The following is a 23,196-nucleotide window of genomic DNA, read 5'->3' as shown; positions in this document are numbered from 1 at the left end:
AATCTTCAAGTGATGCTCTTTTTGTTAAGGTTAGGCTAGCAGATGCTTAAATAGTTTTTAATCAAGCAAATGTCCTGTAAGCTGCAGAACACCGGGAACCACCGAGTCGGTTTCTGCTGGTGTTTTATCCCAGCTAAAATTGACAGCCATTAAAGTTGTTGAGGACCAGACACTGTCACTCAAGAGAGCAAGCAAGGACAGAGATAGAGAAACAAAGGCTTGTGTGTGTGTGTGTGTGTGTGTGTGTGTGTGTGTGTGTGTGTGTGTGTGTGTGTGTGTGTGTGTGTGTGTGTGTGTGTGTGTGTGTGTAAGAGAGAGAGGGAGAGAATAAAAAAAGTGTGAGATCGAGCGGAAGACAGGGAAGTACACTCGACTAAGGGGGGGATTTATAAAAGACTCGCCCTTGGTGGGTTTGAATTATATGACTCCATGGAAGGGCTACATACTCTTCATCTGATGCTTTCTTTTCAACCAACATTTTTTTTTTTTGCAAAACTAAAAGACCGTGACATTTTGGCAACTTGTTAACACTGTCTTCAGGGCAAAGGGTCAAGAGGTCTCTTAACATACAGTGCACAAAGATGGATATACTGTTTTCTATGACTGTCTAAGGAACAAGACCTCAGTGACAAGCTTTTTATATTGCATCAATGGCACCATGATGAATGCCAAGCTTGTGACCAGTTCCTACACAATTGTGCCACCTTCTGGAATAAATGGGAAACTCTATCAAGGACAGGCAAGAATTCAACAGGGACTGAATTTAAGAATTATCTTTTTTGACCACAGTAAGACGAGGGAAACCTGCTTTTCAGTGTACGGTATGTATTATTTTCTCTGGTTCTGGTTCTGTTCCTTCTCTGCAGCTCTGCAAGTCTGCTTTACTTCTGCTTCTTGCAACTTTAACTGAATTCCTAGAAAGTATTACATTCATTTTAATTCACTTTCTTTATTAAGGTAGAAATGCTTTATTTAACTTTAAATGTCAGAATTATTTTTAAAACAGCTTTAAATACATCAACTCCCCGAGCATTCTGATCAGTGTGCAGAAAATCAAAAAATACATTTTATTTTCTTGAGTCAATCATTTAGCATTCAGTTCAACACGAATGGGCCATATTTCTTTATTTCACGTTAATTCCTTTCCATCTCTAATTAGTATTACACTGGTTCTTTTTAAAGAACTTTCTTTAATAACAAATTAGTTGAACATCATCCATATGGAAATAAGTCATGTCTTATAAATCCAACAGTTTTGTTTTGTGTTAAAAAAACAAACCCCACAACAACCTGAATTGAATTTTCCAAGTATTTCTGCAGGGTCATCCACACAACTGGTTAAGGTGGACATACTGTATCTGTATTTCATTTTTCATGTCTTCAGATTTAGGGTTTGCAGAGCTGTCAGCAAGGCTTGGGTGGGGGTTCCAAGGGGCACTCATGAAAGCATGGGTGTATGGATGTGTATTTGGGGTGTGGGGGCCAGGGGATGAAAAGAGAAGATTGGGGAGTGATTCAATCGCTACACAAATGGATTTGGCTAATAGAACGAGCCTCTGATCCTGACTGGTACACAGCTGGAGCTCCCCTAATTGGAGAGGGTGAAGAGTGGAGAAGAGAGTGGAGAGAAGAGAGAAAGAGAGAATATGGCCCCAAGAGAAAATGCACCTCTGCTGTAACACTACTGACTCAACATGGACCATGACACACGTTAACAGGACCCACGCCTGGAAAACAGGTCATGCGGAAGCACATGGTACCTCAGCGTTCATATTCTCAGCTTCAATAGCAGCTTTGTGTAATAATTTCCAGTGTTTTAAATATCTGATGAAGTGTGCCATAGGAGCAAAAAGTGGACCACTTCAAATCAGCAAGGACCATTAGAGAAATATCTTGTTCTGATAGGTGAAAACGGGAGCCTCATAACCATCTAGCAGCACTAAGTACTCCCCACTTTTTGTGAATTGGCTTCATTGCGAGACAAAGCATGCAATTCACTATTATTGACGACCTTTGTTATTAGCGCTGCCTCTGAAATAGCTCAAAGCAACAAATGTTAGGCTAGTATGAAAGTATGAAATGATTTCACTCTTAAATTCCTGAATAGATTAAATTGAGTGAACATCACTTCAAGGTACATTTCCAGTTTGCTGCTGCCTTTGTGAAAGTCTGAATAGTTGAGAGCGTGTTCAAAACATCCAAAAACGAGCAAGGCTCATCATATTGACGGCAATAGTCCAGCAATGACAGATTATAAGAGCTGTTATCCTGTAATATTCCACCCGTCAGACGATAGCTAACAGAAAAATGGAGGGAAACTAAGCACAATTTCTATAAAATTTTGCATCTGAGCCAAAATGAAGACATGCGGTGTGCATAAACCTTGTTTACTTGCTCCTCCATCATTAGTTTCTGACAAAATAGGATAGTTGTGATGTGAGCAAACATGTCCAAAGCATCCAAATACATACATTTTCAAAACAGTGAACACAAACACATAATAAATTTCTATGTTAAAACTGCAGTACCCAACAAATCAAAAAAGAAAGAAAGAAAATCCATAACAACCTTTGGCCAGTATATAGTAGGCTAGTATAAAGAGTGAAAAAGCACACATATGAAATAAAAGTGGACTTTCACCTAGTAGAGTAGAGTATACCCTCCAGTGTGAAACTGAATGGGCACTGCCTTATTTGCCTTTGTGACAGGGGAGAGCTGGAGAAGGAGGGCAGTCTGGGGAGTGATCCTGCTCTTTTTTCTCTCGAAAGGTCTCCAAACCTCTCAAACTACAGCCAAAAGTTTTGAGGATTAAGAAAAAAATCCGAGGTGATGCAAGAAATATGTGTGTGTATGTGTGAGACAGAGAGAAGCAGAGTGGGAGAGCGCTTGTGTGTATTCTAAAAGAAGGGGGTTCTTCCCAATCACCGAAAATACAAAGAGCTGCCAAGCATGAACTCACCAGGGGGGCTCTTAGGAAGCCTATCAGCTCACATAAGGGCAGAGGAAAGGCTTACATATAGGAAACATGCTCTAAAGGAGGAGCACACAAAAACGCCTGCACTTTCATCTCTGTGAGGATGCTCTGTGACATAGGAACTTCTTAACTCTCAAGCTGCACCAGAGTATCGACCCCAAATTACACATTTGGATGTGTGTTGCAAAGTGGCGAAAAACGAAGGTCACAAAATTTGCTTATCTGAAGTAGTTCCTCACAAAGATACAAATACAAATACACACACTGTCTCAAATCCTGCATGATGCTCTTATTCACGACAGAAGTAGGAGGAAAACCTCTTACACCTCTTACGCTACTTGAAGGGGAGTTCCTACAGCACAAATTGTCCGTTTGATAATCCACAATCAAGATCAACATATTAATGAGCAAACACAGACATACTGACAGATATTGCGGGAACACGTATACAGGGAGGCAGTCCGGCCAACCCTCCCACTGTGCTTCCTTTGTAGCGACCATTGTAACAGTTTTGTCTGAGCCATATGGGCTGATTTAGGGATGTGGACCCCCGGCAGCTGAGGCTTTGTCCCTGTGTCACAAAGGTCGCTGGGATTGTGTTCCCAGCTAATTCCCTCTTTCAGGGACTGCAGATCAGAGTCTATAATGATCTGGGCGGCCTAGAACAGGGATTACTGCTGCTGCTCCTGACATCAACAGGCTTGTGTGTGTGTGTGTGTGTGTGTGTGTGTGTGTGTGTGTGTGTGTGTGTGTGTGTGTGTGTGTGTGTGGGTTGGGGGTGCGAAAGCGCAAGGGAGATAGAGAGAGATGACATCTTAAGATGAAACATTGTTGCTACTCCTTTAGCAGGAATCAATTGATTCCCTCCTCACACCAAACCCACCCCACACACAGAAATAGATCCACCCCCAACTCACACACACACACACACACACACAAACACACAAGTACACTCCGAGTTTTCCACCTCATTTCCCTCAGTCCCGCTTAGGCAAACATTATTAGCAGAGAAAGTGAAGGCAGTGAAGGAAAAGTAATAGCTTCTTGTGTCTTCACTTACCTCCATTGTCATCATGTGGTCTCCAAATTAAAGGCTTCTGTCTGGCTACTTTGTTTAAATCTTACACTTCCAGTATTGCTCCTTCAGGATAACTAATTAGTGCAGCATTTATTACGAGATATTGTATGCAATAGTAGCAATAAAAAGAAAAAGCTATCCCTACCCAGTTCAGCTTAAACTTCTGCAGTCTAATACAGGAGTCCTACAACCTTAATTAAGGCTTAATTAACCTTAGATTGTCTTAAAAGTTCCTTTGAGGGCTGTTGATTCAACTATATGAACATTTTCGAGGACATCATTTTTGGTTTTGCTGACACAAAAAAGGTGGATACAGCATCAATCCCAAATATAAGCTTCATGAAGGATGGATTTATTGAAGGAAGGCTTTTTTTTAGACTGCATTAGCTTTGGCTGGGTTTACCTAACACACTAAGCGGCTGTTTCCAATATCCTCTAAATAAACAAATAAATGAACAAATTGAGGCACAAACTCAAGAAGGCTTTTGAATCAGAGCTCTTCTTATTTGCAATGATCACAGATAAAAAGGATTACAGCAAAGTAGTCTGTTAGTCAAGCATTACATTTCACACTTTAATATACCTTACGTTTCAAAAAATCAAATTTTAGGAAAAATGCCCCCCCCCCCCCAAAATTCCAGTAGCACTTTGCCGTATTATTAATACCCAAGTCAATGACATGCCATTGTTTTCTCTTGTATCTGTTTTTAGTTGTACTTTTGATTGCAGCTTGGTAATAAGGTGATAATAGTTGTGTAATAAGGTGGAAACTGGGCGCTATTAATACGGAAATACCAAGTTAAACATAATATTTACACCGTTTACCTCCAAAGAAGGATGTTGGCAACATAAGATAGCATTTATTACTGTAGTACAATATGATAAAATATATGATATTATGTTAAATGTGTTCAATCATGAATCAGTATTGTCTTATTATTATGAGGTTACTATCACTTGAAAGTCAGTATATGCCTTTTGTAAATTAATTATTAATTACTATACTACTACTACTATACAGCTATTACTATATTAATACTAGTTTATAATACTACACTAACACTATTGATTGGTTTAGCCACATTGTTGTCCCTCTATGGCTCTTTATTACAAAATTATGAAAATGTTAGTGTAATAGTACATGGCTAAAACCATTGTTGTGACAAAGTTGGTGCCAATATTTATTTGTTAGTACTAGACTATTACTTTGGTAATTAATTGGTAATAACCCGCTATCTCCATATTATTACCTTCTTGTTTCCACCTTAGTACACCATTATTACCACACTATTTCTTATTATTAGTCTTTCTAAATAAATAATGTGTAATCAGGTAAAATTCTTTAGTATGTAAAAAGATGACACTCTAACATTTTTCAGTGAAGTGTACTACTTGTACCTAAATGACTTTTCATCAGTGTTTACCTGTAACTTCAGTGAAACACCAGGAATATTCTTCGAGTATGTTTTCCCTCTTTAATACTAGAAACTGAAAAAACATTATGAAAATAAAAATCAGCCTCCACATGGCTCCATCACAAGCTATAACTGTCAGCTACATCACAAATAGAAAATACAGGGTTTGAATGAAAGACCTATTGATACAAGGGCATTTCATTTACTTCAAGGGAAAAAATACAACACTGATGTTGCTGTACCAGACTGCTGTAAACAATCCTGACCAGACAGACTTTCAGGAAATCTAAAAAAAAACAAAAACACACACACACACACAAAAAGAAAACTGAGTAATCAGGTATATGTGTTCTCAAGAAAAGACATGTCTACATGCTGAATGAAGAGCCCTCACATGGATACATGCTCAGGATGAATCACCTTACCTTTATAATGTTTTCCATTGTTTTATGGAGAGTACTTTCAACAAGGGAGCTGAAAACAAAACTTGTTTGCTTTCCTTCAACCCTCTTTTAATTTTCTGCTTCCAATTGTTTCTCTAGGCATTTTCCCCCCGGTATTTTATTCTCTTTCTTCTTCCCCCCAGTGAAAAGAGACTTTCATTGAAATTCATTCTCTCAAGGACCGGCACCCATGCAAGGCCAGAAGATAATAGGCCAACCTATTTATCCGGCAGTTTTATTTATCTTTTTTTCTCCTTCCCTCCACCTTTTCCCCCTGGCTTTGGATTGATCATGGTCACAGCAAGATGACAGCTGTCTCCTGTGCATTAGCAATGCAAATGAATTTGAAGAAAAAGAAGTGGAGCTTCAGTGTGCTGGGCCATAGGTCTGCAGTCTGGGCTGAGACATAGAAGACCACATCCTGACCAGGTGCTTCCAGGACTCTGAGGGACAGGGAGCAGCTGACAGTAGGTCATAGTGGCTACACTGTTAGCTTTAACATTTCATGTTATTCTTGATGAAGGTAGGTAACAGGAATCGAAATGCAGTAGTGATTCAAAGGGGTACATTTAAAAGATTTATAAGGTTTCTTTATGCACCATAACATCAATTTGTTTGCAATTAAAGGTCATGCAAAGGTTGGTGTTAGCCTTTTTTCTGCTACCTTCTATTACTAGGTGGAGTCTCTCATCAATAATTTCTTTCTATCTTTAAGAAAACAATAAACCTTAGTTTCCACATTGTATCATACAAATCATAGTCCCACAGCAATAACTGAGTCCATCCATCCATCCATTCGCTTCCGCTTATCCTTTTCAGGGTCACTGGAGCCTATCCCAGCTGTCGTAGGGCGAGAGGCGGGGTACACCCTGGACAGGTCGCCAGTCTGTCGCAGGGCCAACACACAGGGACAGACAACCATTCGCACTCTCATTCACTCCTAGTGGCAATTTGGATTATCCAATTAACCTATCCCCACAAGTTGCATGTCTTTGGACGGTGGGAGGAAGCCGGAGTACCCGGAGGGAACCCACGCAAACATGGGGAGAACATGCAAACTCCACACAGAAAGACCCCGGCCTGATGATGGAATTGAACTCAGGACCTTCTTGCTGTGCGGCAACAGTGCTAACCACCGCACCTGAGTCATTTTACAAAAAAATACATTTTCATTTTTCATGAGGATTTTCATTCTCATTTGGGAAAAAAATCATCAGGCTTTTCCAGAATCATATTTCACCATTTCAGCTGTAATGTCTTAAGTCTAACAACTTCCAGCTTTTTTCTCTCTCTCTTCAGGTATTTCTTTGTAATCATCTACAGCTTGTATGAAATAATGACAACTAAAAGCTGCTACCAATAACATCAACAATAATTAGATCATTTTTAAAAACACAATATAAGTATTAGGATGCGATACTAACATTCATGACTTAATGACAAGGCATTAATTACAGGCTCTACTGACACAGCCGTTGCAAAACTATGGGTGATTGTTACAAATTGTTACATAGTGTAATGGCTTACATGTTTGCTTAGCAAGTCCAAGGTTGCTGGTTCAACCTGAGCTGGATACACAAAACCTCTCTGTGTTTGCATCAAGAAGGGCATTAGGGATGAAATTCTGCCAAATCAAACAAATTGCACTCCCTTCTGTGGCAAGCATTTTACAAACCAAAGTGAAACTTCAGGTTTCTATAACAGAATTTAAGCTTTGATGGGTTAACCAGTGTAAGTATAAGTAAAACTAAAAAAAATACATATTTACACAGTGATATAGAACAGAAAATAAAATATGTGTCATATAGGTTTTTATTTATGATCATAAATTGGTATTTATTTAAAATTTCTGTGTTTCACTATTATGAGTTGTTGCCCCCCCCCGCCCCTCCCCCGATGGTCATTAAGATATTCTTAGTCCCTCTTTTTCATGACAACTCACATAGCATTTCTTTTACCCAGGATCTTCAGGGTCGCTCAATGCAGCGTTATTGATTTTATTCATATAAATTAACCATTACAAGGATGTTGTACATATTGTGTGTTGAAAGAGCATGCGTGGAGGTAATAAGTATTTACTTTGACCATGTAATGAATGGACCTTTGTGAATCCAGAATCGATTAACACAATTTATTCGCACAGTCATGTATCTTGGGACGCAAGGACAACTCATATTAAGATCACTTGTACATTGAAGGAATACAAGGAATACAGGTAGGTGATTGTCCCAAACCTCTCTGAAGAAGTATTGTCATGGTAACCAGTAGGTACTTTAGACAGCACTTCATGTATCCTCATGACTAAGAACTGGAACGCACACATGAACATGAATGTATAAGCATAAATAAACCAGAGAGAAACCTAAAGGTGGTGTTGTGAACGCTGCTAAAAAATTAAAAAATAAATAAAAAAATAGAAGCATACTCTTTTTAAAATTTATCTGGATCCTTTTCAGCCCGAGCAGTTGGTTCTCTATGTTGCTCTTAATGAGCAGTAACTATGTGCCATATCTTGTGCATATTTTTCTTCCTAGGAGCTAAATTGTCTTGTTATTTTTTATCTTGAGCAATACTTCTCCAAGCTTTCTGAAGGTCTTTCAAAAAATATTTTTTTAAACATGGCTGCTTTTTCAATCATTTTCAGACCAGTCCGTGTTCCTGATCACTTTCAGACAAATGATCTATTGTTCACGAATAGTCTTAGTGGAAGGGTGGCTGTCAAGAAGCCATGTTTAAGTAAGAGAAACAGAGAGATTTTGATCCACCATGCAATATAGAATATGAAATTAATGAAACTGATGACTGCTAGTATATATAATTATGCTAATTTATATCTAAATGATATCTATTATAGATTATAGTGCTAAAGGGAACTGGGGATAAGGATGAATATGGTAAGTCTGTAGAGTGTTGACTGTAGGGTAGGGATTATTCCAAGTCACCGAGACTTTGTTTATTTTGTTTGAGCAAATATGTGTACATATGTGTACATGTATATGCAGGTATCTGTGTATATGTGTATATACTGGTCTGTTTGCTTTATATGTCCAAAATAAGAGTTTATCATCTGGAAACCATCTTATTGGTAACGGCTACATTTTTTAGCATGGCATGACACTGGCATGACAAACTGGCAATGCGGTAAAAGCATACCTGGATAGAAAAACACACAATGGAACACCATGAGTCAAGGATTGTGCTCCCCAGAGCCAGACGTCAACATTAATAGTAATAATGGATTGCCTTTATATAGCGCTTTTCAGGGCCCTTAAAGTGCTGTACAATTCCACTATTTATTCACTCTCACATCCTGGTGTGAATGCAAGCTATAGTTGTAGCCACAGCCACCCTGTGGCAGGCTGACAGAAGCGAGGCTGCCATATCACACCATCAGCCCCTCTGGCCATCACCAGTAGGCGGTAGGTGAAGTGTCGTGCCCAAGGACACAACGATCGAGACTGTCCGAGCCGGGGATCGAACCGGCGACCTTCTGGTTCCAAGATGAACTGCCAAGTCTTTGAGCCACGATCACCCATTATTGAAGTAGTGTGGGATCGTCTTGACCGAGAATTGAACAAAAGGCAGCCAACATCCAAAGAAGAGCTTTGATTGTCCTTCAAGATACCTGGAGAACTATTCCTGAAGGCTACTTAAAGGAATTACAAGAAAGCTCGCCTAAGGGAGTTCAGGCTGTGTAGAAGAATAAAGATGGTCATACCAAATATTGACTTTGAAGCTTGTTAGAACTGTACAAACTCTGCTTTTGAGTTCAATGCTATAGATCCATGTATGTCTCTAAATTGCCTCTATTTCCCTTTTTCCTAGCAAAATACAAAGAAATAAGGGGCAACTTGAGACTTTTACACAGTACTGTAGTACTCCAGTACTGATCCGTTTTTTAAAATTCCGCTACACCTATTGACTGTAGGACCTTTCCTTTTTACATTTGACAATGAAATTTTACATAAGAAGAACAAGCTTATCATAGCAGAAGTCTCCCATTGTGCAGAATTCACCTACACTGTGCTGTGTGCAGAGTTTTCATTCTCACCTTGACCTGGCAGTTTTTACACATGTACAAGCAAGGCTTTTGTCTATGGTAGTTGTTTAAAAAGCAGATCTTAGCCCAGGAAGGCCAAAGGTCTTAATGTGTGATTGGGTCCCCAACTTTTTTTGCCTTGTTGGCACTCTCCCAAAAAGTAATATTTAATTGGATTCCTTGTCAATTTTCAGATGTCTTGATCAGCTTCATTTAGATACTATAACAGGTCAATCCCAAAAGAGGTAAAGTAACAAAATATTTTACAGAAAAAGTCAACCCCAAAACCCCATGGACTCTTGGAATACACACTTTCAGAACCATTTATGCTTTTGCTGCATTCTCCTCTACCTAAGTAAGAATTTAATTTCAGGGCTTGTAGTGTCACCCTGCCATACAGGAACTCACCTCACTAAATGTATGTCTTCCATCACTGTTAATAAGAGTCACCTGAGAAAGATCATCTTCTTAAGGCCCCTCAGAATACATGGGTCCAAAGAGAGGCACAGAGGAAGGACAAGCAAACTGCCTGAATCCTTTACAAACCTAGAGTGGCCATCCTCCTGCCAGTCCTCACACAGGGCCACAATTAAATTCTTCGCCCACTTATTCTTCTCCTCTTTTTTTGTCTCTTGAGAAGACACCTCACTTGAAAAACCACTGAGGCTGCTTTTTAAAGGTCCCTGTGTGGCAGGGTGACAGAGGACACCACTCTCTGCCTTTTCTCTAATTTGGAAAGACCGGGTGAAATTGAAAAGGGGGTTCTCAGCTCCCTCCCCAAAGACCCTCTCCACTCCTGCCCCCACCCCATCACTACCCCCCGCATCCCCAGCGTGGCCTGGGTGGACTCCCCTGGTCGGTTCTCAGACCTCCCCTGTCTGTGTGATACCAGTGGTATTGTGAGAGGCTGACAAAGAACAGGAAGCCCAGGGGTCGGTAGGGCAGGCCTGAAGGTCAGCTCAATCAGTCTCTACATGATGGATGCAGCATGGGGGCCAGGTCACCTGAAAATGTACCAAGCAAGATGTCTACATGCGCACTCGTCTCCACTCACTTTACCCATCCAACTTTCTATCTTTCTACAAGAAGTGTGGGAAACATCTGTGTTTTCTGCACATTTGAAGAGCAAGATTTTTTTAAAAAAAATAAAGAAATTAACATTTTAGGGACATTTTAGGTCTAACAAATTTTTGTGCAGAAACTTTTGTTTAAATTAAAGCATAAAAGTGATAATAAAGGCACTTTTTATCTACAAAGCAAATTCTACACTTTATTAATAACACATAAATATTTTTAAAGCAGTGTCACAAAGTTTTTGGACTTTACACAACAGTGTTGATGTAACACAAACCAAATAATGTACTGAAAGGGTCATTAATATTTGTCATTTACTAAACATCATCATGCATGCATCATGCATCTTAGATTGTGTTTTAAGGCGTCAGCTCTTTCAAAAGCAGCAAATGTATTTTTACATTTTAATGCATACAAAATGAAGTGTGTGTGAGCCAGTGCGTGTGTGAGTGAGTGGAGTCCACAGTCGTCATGGAGACCTCTGGCTGTGGGAAGCAGTCCAAACATGACAGAGCTGAGTTTACTGACTCAAGGTGACTGGGCCGAGGGTGCAACAGCACACAACGGGGGGACAATGGCTGCTCCATTAGTGCTAATGGGGGACACATGTAACAGAATTAGGGTGAGGACACGTGGGGGGAGACCACATGGGGAGATGGTTCATCCCCATCCCAGCCCCCTCACCACCACCCCCCACCCCCACCCCAAACAACCCCTCCCTGTCCTGTCCCACTCCATCAAACTTGCACAAACCCACAAGTCATATGCAGAACGATCTTTGTTTGACATTGATGTTTGACATTTTTCAGCACCTTAGCGTCAACAGAAAACTATGCCACCATACTCAAATTCATCTAATTTTTTTTTTAAAAAGCCTAAAGGTAACGCCAAACAAATCTTTATGGTGAATGAAGTTGAACATCATGTATTTAACCAATAGCCACTGGGGAAGAAGGGACAAATAACCAAAGTGAACTGCATTAACAGGAAGTAGTGTTGTCATCCTGTATTTGGAGCTGCTTTATAAAACTGATGTAATATTGAATGAAATAAAGTCAGGCTAAACTTGAAATAAAATGTGCAGGAAAGTAGAAGTACACTAGGATTAAATGAAAACGGATATGTCAATTTTTTTGAGAAGAAAAATGTGTTATTTTGGTCCAAATAAACTAAAATGAGTGTATTATACATCTCAGAAATATTGTCTATGTTGTGAAATTAGGTTGGACTCTAAGACTTTTTGAAAAATATCTAATTGCAGCCAAATTGGAAAGTTTTAATATTGCAGAACTTAAAAGTTATTGACTTAAAAGTCATTTTAAAAAATAGTTTCTGTGTTACTGCAGTGCAGCCACCTCCGCATTGCCTCCTATCTTGTCCTCCTCACCGCAGTGTAAATCAAACGGACATAAATCTGAAACAGAGGTCAATGAATCTCTGCTGGTGGACTGTGAATCTTCCTCAGTCATCCCGCCCCTCCATCGATCCCCCTTCTGCAAATTCCTGCACTCTGCCCAAGACACCCAGTCAATTAATAAGACATTGTCTCCTCCCCTTGGAGCCTGTGCACAAGAGGCCACCCAGGAGCCAGCGGGCCTTCCCTCTAAAAGCTGCTTCACTGGTGGCCCCCAGGAATGCCAGTCGCTTTGGGAACAGGCAGAGCAGGGTAGGGTGGGGGTGAGGTGGAAGGAGGGGTCTGGGAAGTTGGATAATAGGAACAGCCCCATCATCCTCATGTGCTGGGGCAAGCCAGTCAAAAATTGGAGGGCAACAAAAGGAAATGCGTTCCACTCCCAGGGATCGAAGGCACTTCACCTCTCTGGAGTCCAGCTTAAACCTCACCCTGTGGAGTACAAACACACACATGGTGAAACACACACATTACTTTGCCCATACCAGAGAGACAACAATGCCTCGGTTTATATTTACTTCCTTCTAAACTTCAACTTATTAAGATTTTTAGATCTAAAGCAGTGAATCATGACATCATAACAGAGCTACACAAAAAGATTCTGCCATGATTCGCCATGCTCACTCCCCAACACCATCTAATTTATTGCAACATCCTCCAGTTTGAGGAAGTTCTCAGCTCTCTGAAAAATGTTAATAAAAAAGTGTTGGTCCTGTAAAGGTATATCACACATACACATCAAAACCACACTCCAAGTTCAACCTCCTCCCTTGCCCTCTGTCCCATTTTGCATTCATCTCTCAAACGCTGCTCTCCTCTTTGAGGACATGCCTGGGAGGAGCTGCAACTAAATCAGAGGCTGTGCAAAACCTTTGAGATTTGTTGGTATATTTGCTTTTTGGTTTAAAATATTCACTTAAAGCATTTGTTGCTTTTAAAAGCAGCTTTTCATTCATAACAGAAAGCATTTGTTATTTCTTCTTGATAACGATTATCTTTAATTAATCTGATTAGGTCTACTGCAAAATATATGAAAAAATATTCAATACTAGTACTGGGACAGTAGAGCCCAAGCAAGGGATGTGAAAAAATAATTTGCTAAAAATTTAAAAACTATGATGTAATTTTATAAAGTTAAAATTTAAACCACTATTAAGAATGACAAAACAATAATTATATGTCCAAATTTCCCACTTATGTTATATTTAGGAACTAGAAATTCTAGGATAAACATGATGTATCATGTCACATCCAAAGTATTTAGAGTAAAAGAAAGTTGAGTAAACAAATTATTCTCATGGCATCTTAAAATTCTAGTAAAATTATTGGTTATTGTTTATTTAAGAGGGGGGCCTTTGAACATTTGGATCATTTGGAATATTTTCTCCAGGTCCTTGGCTCCATCAAGTTTAAAACTGTTTCTATTAAGAAAAAACAAGTAGAAGTAAAACAACAAATTTTCTCATTTGAAAAAAATGAAGGCCTGGAATGATTAAATACTTGGCATATCTCTTAAATTGTAACCTTCTTTATAGACTGACAAATTATAGCAATATCATATATAAATTATTGCACATTTAGTCTTGTTTTAATTGTAATTGGCATTTTAAGCAGGTTTTGTTTCTAATCTGAGACGTTATTTCAGCGTGGCGATGCATAAAATAAGCCATGTGCCTAACTGCATGAATTATCTTTGAGAAATGTCTGTAATCATTTTAACATTTTGCGTAGTGCTGAGTAGTGGCAGATGAGGAGAGACGAAATGCGGACACAAACAAAAGTAACATTGTTTCAGGTTGTGCTCTTTGAAGGTGAACAAAAAAGGCTTTGCATAAATTGTGCTGTATCATACAAAGGTCTACATTGTTTTCACTTTACTACAGTTAGCTGAATTTCTGGTGCTTTGCATTTTAATCACTGTGCCACTACATGTCTACCATAAACCATATCTTACACACAGGCACCCTTGTGATTATGCAGCACATGGTTATAAGATGTTCTGCTTTCTGTGTTTATTTTTGTCTTTTTTGGTGTATTGGCAAATAGTTCTCAGTTATGGGTTTTAGAGCACAGACCTTCCATCTGAATACTTACCTACTGTATACCACACATTGTTTAGTAATGGCTAGCATGTTAGTGGAGAGAGAGATTTCAAAGAAAAGAGATATCATGTCCATGTCCATGTACACACACAGACACACACACACTGTATAATGAGTTTCTCCTGCAGAGCGTCCATGTTGCAAAATTAGCCAGGCAAAAGTGCTCTGTAAGTGCACCATCTGTATTGTTGCATATAGTAGCAAGTGGGGTGAAACCACAATAAGTGGATTGAAAGCCATGAATAGGAAAAATCTTCTTTGTTTTTTAAATATTATGCAGGAGTACTGTCTGTGTCCTGCAGAAGCCAGCTTACACTCAAAAACATGACCTGCCTACTGGCTTGTATTAAAATGGCATTTGATTTGATGGTGGAAAAAGGAAAGTATAAAGGGAACAGTATCTTTTTGAACACCCTGCAAAGTAAACATTTGCATGAACAAGTGCGGTTTTCCTGTAGAATTTCTGCTGCCATGTCCTTCAAAAAACAACCCTATAGCTACAAAATACAACATGTTTACATGAAATATTTTTCATAACTGTTATGACGAATATTTAATGTAAACATGTTGTATTTTGTTATAAAGAATACTGATGCAAAAGAAACTGTGACTGGTGTTGTACATTCTTTTGCCTAAATATATAAAACTCCGTCTCCTTCACTTTTCTGGGACTTTTTTCAGAAGATGTAGATGAATTATACTGGACATAGAGTCCTCTTCGGTGAGAGGTGTAGAGCATCCTCTCCTGGTAGCATATGATATTACACAGTAACTTCCAGCTAAGTAAACTGGCAGAAAACTATTTCAAAAACTATATTCATACTTCACCGATTCTGAATTGTGGCACGTATGCTATGATTAATAACTTAATCGACAAATGAGTAAAAAAAGCTAATGATTTACAAATAATTTACAATTTAGTGGAAAAGACATTTAATATATTGGTATTGAGGAAAACAGATAAAGCTGGTTTAATAAACATCATTCTAACACTAAACACAAACAGTAATAATTTTGCTTTTAAATATTCTGAGAACCCTTTTTTCACATATTTCCAGATGATTAAATTATTACATTTGTCTTATATCTATAAATACTGCCCTGTATACAAATAAGTAAATCAAAACATAAAAATGATATAACAGGAGACTGGCATATTTATGGAGAGAAACAGTCTTAGGGTGCTTAACAAATTTAAAAGACAAACTGTAATAAATGCAAGAAAACACAATTATTACTATTTTAAATCCATCAAATGTGTTTTTAAAAGTAAAAACTATATTGTTATTTATGAGGCAAATAAATTGAATTCTTGTTTTTATGCCTAAATCTGAAATGAATCAATCTTAATATTCAACCCCTTCAAAAAAAAAAAATATTATTACTATTACTACTAATACTATTTTTATGTTTTTGATAAACAAGAAATTTGAAAATTCACTTCATATTAAGAGCTTAACTGGTGAATTAACCATTAAGGAAATATACAAAATTATTTTGGTAATTATCAATAATGTTAATTTAGGGCACCCATGGCATAAACCTTACATCTGGTGGTGATTTAAACAACCTTGAAGACACAATTTATTGTAGCAATGTTTAAGATAATATATGCTAAACATAATTTTCTACTTGTTTCTAAAGGCTTATTGAACAGTAAACTGCTCTTCTGGTTAAACTTTATTAAACACTGCCATCTGGTGGCTGCCGTCTGACATACTTTTAAAACTCTTGTCAACATGACAAGTTCACACCTGATTTATTAAAATCAAAATCATCAAGTGAACAGGAAATCGTACGTTTATTGTCTTTTTGACAACTCATACACACAAATCCTGGTATCACAAAATATCTTCATTAATGACGTAAACACTTAAAAATACAATGAAGCAGAGGATCTATTAAAAGACTCATTACTGGTATCAGATTATCAAACGTACACATGTATTCAGCTAGCACGTAAAGCATTTATTGAAGCAAATCGAGGGTTTTTTCCCCTCATACTATCGACGGTGTGCCCAAAAGTCCTGAAGGATGATTTTCACAGTGCCTTAAGAAGCAGGTACGCACATGGTGTCTCCTCGCCGTATCTAAAAAGTACTACTGCTGAGGTTTATTTTATCTTAGAATTATCTGACAACAACCATCAAGAGAAACAGAAAGATGAGAAACATTTGAACCTGCACAAAAGAGGACATTTTTCCTGCAACATATGCGTGACTAAATCAACATGTAAGTGCAAAGTTTTGCCCTTAAAGCTTGATGTTGTGTTTTAAACCAGTTTAGTGACCAATCTCAAAGGGATTCACTGCTACAGTACGTTTGGACAAGTTTTGATAAGAACAGAAAGATTGACAGGAATCAAGCAACATCAGCACATGCATGATGGCTGCACTGGTGACGAAAATGATGATGATCACGATGATGAGGATGATGCCTTTACATCCCTTACAACCCATGGATGTGGAAGCATTAATATCTGTTACCAACTTTACATAGAGCAACACTCGCTGAGTCAAATAAATTAACGCAAGAGAACACGTCCTCATGCAGGTAAGTGTAGCTCAGCAAGGCCACTTTGTAGCTGACCACTTGCTTTTAAAAGGCTGAACTGTAAGGGGGGTATATATACATATGGCTGTCACTGCCCCAGAGATATCAGTGTAGTTGTAGTTGGATACTTTTAATCAAAGTAACTGTTAGCATATACTCCCAAATTAAAACAAAAAAAGTTCACATATTTCATTTCCTAGCTGAAATTATTCTGGATATTATTTAACATTATTAATTCCATTATTTGTATCCAAAGTGGAGCGTATTAGGTCCTTTTTATCTCAGTAGTGCCATTTGTGGACACTACCAGGGTGCCTTTGCATGATTAACCTTTCAAATGAATCTCTTTTTTTTAATCATATACTGAGCTTTTCTCCCTTCCCGCTCCCTTCAAGCCAACTTTCTGTTGATTGGCTGCCCATATCTGGGATATCTGCTCTCACTGACATCATAAAATGTCAGGTTCAAAGACCAATAGACCAAAAAAAAAAAGAAAAAAAAAAGAAAAAAAAAAAAGAAAGAAACCAAGAATTCAGAGCGGTCTGAAGTCTGAGCTTTTGCCACGCAGAGATTACATGTTCAGACATTGAAGTATTTTAGACTTTGATATAAACATCTACAACACAGAAGCACAGCAAAGCTGGACATTTTAACCATTCACTCTTTCTTTTCTCGCTCTTGATCAAAGCTGCTACACCTGACTCATGACTGATGAAAGCTCTACCTTACTTGGAAGTGCTCTAAATTGTATCAATAAATATACTTATCATTAGCCATAGCGGGAGATTTTGTTTGTTTTGAAGCACTTTTTCTGTGGATTCGTTGAGCCACTTAACAATCATCATGGTCATTTTAAAGGATCGCACTATTATGCTTCTCTCAAACAACTGATAGTTTGAGCACTTCAGCACCTTGGACAGCTCCATACATAAGGCAGTGACCAATCAACATGTCTTGAGTCACCCATCACTTCTTTGTATTTTGCTTCCAAGGAAACATACTTTGTTAACTTTTTTTAACATTTTCTAGAGCAAAAGTTCTGTAATCTTTCTAAAAGTTGGTCTGTGGACACTGGTTGCTTTTTCATTCATTTTTTAGACAAGAAAAAAGAAAAATCCAACAAAGACCTAACGCAGGACCTGAGATAGACATCTGGTCCTGCAGTTGATCATTAGAAATGATCTCAAATGAATAGTGACTAAAGAAACCACTCTTAAAGGAGGGAAACTGGGAGAAAAGACAGGTGTGCCAACTATACAAGTGCTGGACTAAAAATAAGTGGGAAGGTCTTATGGAGTGATGAATCCAAATTTTAACATTTTGGAAGTCAGGAGAGAGGTACAACAGTCTACAGCCATCTGTAAAACACAGTGAAGGTTCAGCCATTGTTTTGGGTTTGATTTCAGCAAGTGGTGTTGGCGATCTTTTCAAAACTGATGGAATCATGAATGCAGACAAGTAGCATCAGATTTTATCCACCATGCAAAAACAAAAAGCATCTCATCGGCACTGGTTTCAAGTTTTAGCATGACAATGATCCCCAAACAAACTGTTAATGTGGTAAGATCATCCAAGAAAGATCATACAATGAAACATTTTGTACCAACTCTGATTTTGCCTGTATACTGTATTTCCAAGTTAGTTTCTATGTGTCCGATAATTCACTGCACATATTTCCAATTTTCCTGGCAAAATATAGAGAAATGAAGCTTGGCTCAAGACTCTTGCACAGTACTGTACACGTCCTTAATGTTGACAAAAAAGAACAACACTAGCTGCAAGGTGTGTCCAAAATTATCGACGTTCACAAACAACACATGCACACGAGCACCATACTGAGAATCAGTACAGGATGTCACTCAACGCTGCCCTTAGTGTCTTAATCCCATGCGTGACTTCATGGACCGGAGCACTAAAAACACACCGCAACATCCCAAGCCAATTTCTCTGACTAAAGTGTACAACAGCAGTCGCTGGTTTACACAAAACAATTCAAACTACCAGCCCTCTAATTAAGTGTTGGAAAAATGCTAAAAAGGTTTAGCATCATTAGGCGTGACGCTTTCAGGCTTAGAAACGAGGAAGCACTGTAGGCAGAAAAGGAACTTTCGTTAAAATTTAAGGGAACTGACAAAATAATGTATCAAAGGCAACAAGGCCTAAAATAAGAACCGGCCTCCCTCTGTCTCTCTTCCTCGTGGTGGCACAATAAACAAGGTGTTCATCAAAAGAAGGAAAGCCTAGTTTGGAAATCAGCCCCAAGAGACATTGATACTAAACCAACCCTTTCCTGTGATGCACTGTTATTTTCCCTACAAAGAAAGTGAGCCGGGTCCCACAGAGGCAGTGAGTAGAGTACGGTATTTTCTTTGGAACAAACAGCACTGCAGCACATCAGCTAATAGAGCCTGGCTCCCAGAGGGGAGCTCAATATAGGACACTCTTCCTCTTCCTCCACTTGAGCTATTAATACACCCAAACAAAAGAAAAGAGGCTTAATGAGGCAGCAACGGGGAACTCATGCGAACTAAGTTAGACGAGAGCTTTGTAGTGTTTAGCTCCAAGGATTCCAGCTTTTTCATACTGGGAATCTTTTCCATCTGTTCCATTTCTACAGTGGCTGACGTTATGGGAGTAAAAGTACAGTAAACACTGATCAGCCAAAACATTAAAAACACTCTCTGCAATGTTCTGCTGAGAAAACTTGGATCGCACCATTCGTGTGGATGTTCCTTCACCGTACGCTTCCCACCGAAATAACTGCTTTTCCCAGCAGGACAGTGCACCTTGCCACACCACAAAAATTAAACAAAAAACATGAGCAAGAGCCCAAGGTCTTAAACTGCTCTCCAAACTGACTGACAGCAGTCCATCTGCCCTGTCCCAGAAACTAACAGCATCTCACGTCTGTTCTCCAACATGTCAGAGCTGTTTCTTCTGGCACAAGCTGGACATTACACAATATTTGGTGTTGTAGACGATCAGCGTATAGAAATTTTGTTACACCTTTTTAAGCACTCTGCTTAAACCCATTCAATGAGGTCTTTGTGAAATGGCAAAACAAGCAACACAAAAGTGTAAAAGAGATGCATAGATTTAAGCATGATAATGTGCTGGGTATTGATATTACTGATTCCATAAAGAATCTCTGAAGAAAACACATTATGTGCTGTTAAAAAAAAAATAATAATCATCTGTACTAAAAAATATCGTTCATTGAATGGACCAAGAAAAGAAACTCGAACAAACAGAAAATGTGATATATGAAGCTTTTTTTTTTTGCATATTTGCATGAAAGGTCATGTCTCATGCAGCTTAAAGCAGCTACCTTGAAGTTAATGCTTTGGTTCTGATTCAGAGTAAAAATGGAAGAGGATGACAGCGTGTGTTTAAATGCACACAGTAGTCCAACTGAAAATCTGTATCCTGGCTGAGCAGGAGGATCTGATTCTAGGTAGCTTCACATACGGATCACCAAGTACCCCACACAACAGCAAAATACAGTATTTCAATTATTACAATGAAAACAGACAAAGACGTAATTAAAAAAAAAAAAAAAAAAACAGTTAACAGAGCATGGCATTTTTTTCCCCTAACTATCCCAACTAACACCAGAATTGTAACACTGGGATATTACAATATTTAGGCTATTGTAACAAGGGGTTTTGTACACCCATCACAATTTTAAACAGTAAAAGTCCCGAATTGAAAATTGGTTAAGCAAGTAAACAAACTCACATTAAATCAAGTAAGAATCTGCCCCCCAAAAAAGCCCACAAAGGCAAATAAAGGAAGTGGTTGATGTTTCGGGTCATATCATGCACTGGGGACCTAATACTAACAAGATATCTGCCTCAAAGTGCGAGCTGTCACACAGTGCAAAGATCACCTTTTCAGTCATGCAGTACAACATGGTAAATAGAGCAAGGACGGCATCAATAGTAAAAAGAAGCATGTGGTAGGGATGCACTGATTGTTAACTTCTGGGCCGACTGGCAAATTCTGATGTACTTATTCCACCTTCTGTTCCAGGGAAGCAAAGAAATCTTCACTATAAATAAGCATAACTGAACTTGAAGTCTTTCAACGCTTCATCACACTATACTTGAACAATAAGCCAGTTAAACACTGATATGATTCGCACATCAGACATTTTTAATTGCTGAAATGAGTCAACAAGGCCCACAACAGCCAGATACCAACATTTGGCTAATATAATCAATCGGTGCATCCCTAATTTGTGCTCAACAACTTGTAATCATCAAAGTTCGGCATTTTGCAGTAGTTTTATGACTGAAGACAAAACGGGGCTACTTTTGCTCTACATTGTCTCCAAATGTCCTAGTGTCTGACCGTCTTTAAACGCAAACATTACCATTCAAATGCAGTTTGGCACATAAGCCTTCCTTTAATTAATATTTTTTAATCTAAAAGAAAAAAAAAAGAGGTCACTTGAAACTGCCCTCAGGCATCTTGGTTCCAAGAAGGCTCAAATCTCAAACTACTTGACGCATTCGACCCTTACGCTAAGCTGATCTTCATTTTCCATTTGGGACATTCTGCTCAATCCAATTGGTTGTAGTGATAATGAGACAATTAGGTCTCTACTGCTTGGCTAAATACTGACTTCAGGATCAGACCACATGGAACAGCAGCAATGCTAAGTCCGGCAGTAGCCATACTCCCACATAAGAGACAAAAAAAAAGTCTAAATATAGCTATTCTAGTCAGGTTGCACTGCCTCAGGCAGCAGTACTCGCTGATAAAAATCACAGATTTGGCTGAACATACTACATCCACATTTGGTTCTTACAAAAAGATGTGCACACATTTTCATCTTTTATATGAATCAGGAAATGTATATTTTTTAAGCCACTAAACAAATATCAATCTTAAAATTCACCTTAAATAATTAGCAGTACCTATAAAGAACTCTGGTTTCATGACTTTGACTCTTACGATGTATACAAAACAAACTAAAACTGACCTACTAGACTCTTCGATGTGTCTAACTAGAAAGATATATGAAAGATCATTTCACTGTATGGAAAGTTTTTTTGAGCTGATAGGAAAACACACACACACACACATACACACACAAAATATCTTCTTTTTTTAGTCTCACTATATCCATTATTTCTTTTCAGATCATAATGAATCATAAATAAGTTAATAATATAGCTTATCATAAATAAATTTCAGTCTGCAAAATTCACATATAAATAAGCTGCTCCGTATAGCAGAGACGTAAGATTATCCTCCGGCATGTGGCCTTTTGTTTCACTCTCCTTTTGACAGAAATTACAAAGCATCCGTGGTGTAAACACTGACTTTCCCTTTAAATCTCTAAAAACTCGGACAAAGACAGAAAAGGAGAGGACAGATGTTGTGATTTAATGACGAGACTGAAGATGTCTCTCCATTCTCTGGACCGGGGGCAGTAGGGCAGCCCTTTTCTTTTAGGACACTGGTGACACTTCTTCCTGGTCCAGTCCCTGATTGATAGTCTGTGTGAGAAAGTCAGAGCAAAAGATACGATAGGATAGGCTATTGCTAGTGATGATTGATTGATTGATTGATTGATATAGAGGTGACAGTGCTGCTCCTGCTGCATGCTTGGTTTTAGAGACGTGCTGACATCCATGCAATTGAGCCAGAGACAGAGAGAAAGAAGAAGGATGTCTCTATACTAGTCCAAGCCAAACTTCTTCTTCTTTTTTTTTTTCAGACCCAACTGTCTGAATCTGGATTCTCCTCAGGCTGTCTTACTGTCCTTCTGAGAAGGGAAAGGTTGGAGGTGCTGGCTGGTGCCCAGAATCTGTTCCAGAGGGCACCGGTGTGTTGACAGGGGTGATGACAGGAGTGATGTTAGAGTGCTGTCGATTTGGGTCTCCTTCTTGAAAAGTTTTCTCCTGTGACTGGGAGGAGGAGGAGGACGAATGGGTACTCTCGCTGGAACTGCTGCGGGTCTCTGTGCTGGTACTTGTTTTTTTCATCTTCCTCCTCTTGGCTAGAGGCGCCTTGTCCACCGTCTGGAGGCGGAACCCTTCCCGCTTACATTTGTTAAATGCCTGCGAGTACAAAACAGATGTTTGGTTAGACTTTTA

General features: G+C 38.7%; 1 protein-coding gene across 4 annotated transcripts in view; it reads right to left on the bottom strand.

The window, feature by feature from the left end:
* Nucleotides 1–16,318: 16,318 nt before the first annotated feature.
* The window catches only part of rps6ka5 (ribosomal protein S6 kinase, polypeptide 5), a 41,705-nt gene continuing 34,827 nt past the window's right edge, over nucleotides 16,319–23,196 (bottom strand). For all 4 annotated transcript variants that reach the window (XM_082516127.1, XM_082516125.1, XM_082516126.1 and 1 more), the window contains one exon: nucleotides 16,319–23,160. In XM_082516127.1, coding sequence (XP_082372253.1) covers nucleotides 22,855–23,160 — 306 coding nt within the window. In that variant the 3' untranslated portion in view covers nucleotides 16,319–22,854. The remainder of the gene's footprint in view (nucleotides 23,161–23,196) is intronic.

This window comes from Aulonocara stuartgranti, assembly GCF_965226115.1.
Source record: "Aulonocara stuartgranti genome assembly, chromosome: 19".
NCBI lineage: Eukaryota > Metazoa > Chordata > Actinopteri > Cichliformes > Cichlidae > Aulonocara > Aulonocara stuartgranti.
The sequence above is the reverse complement of the archived record's forward strand: the minus strand, read 5'-3'. Positions and strand labels throughout refer to the sequence as shown.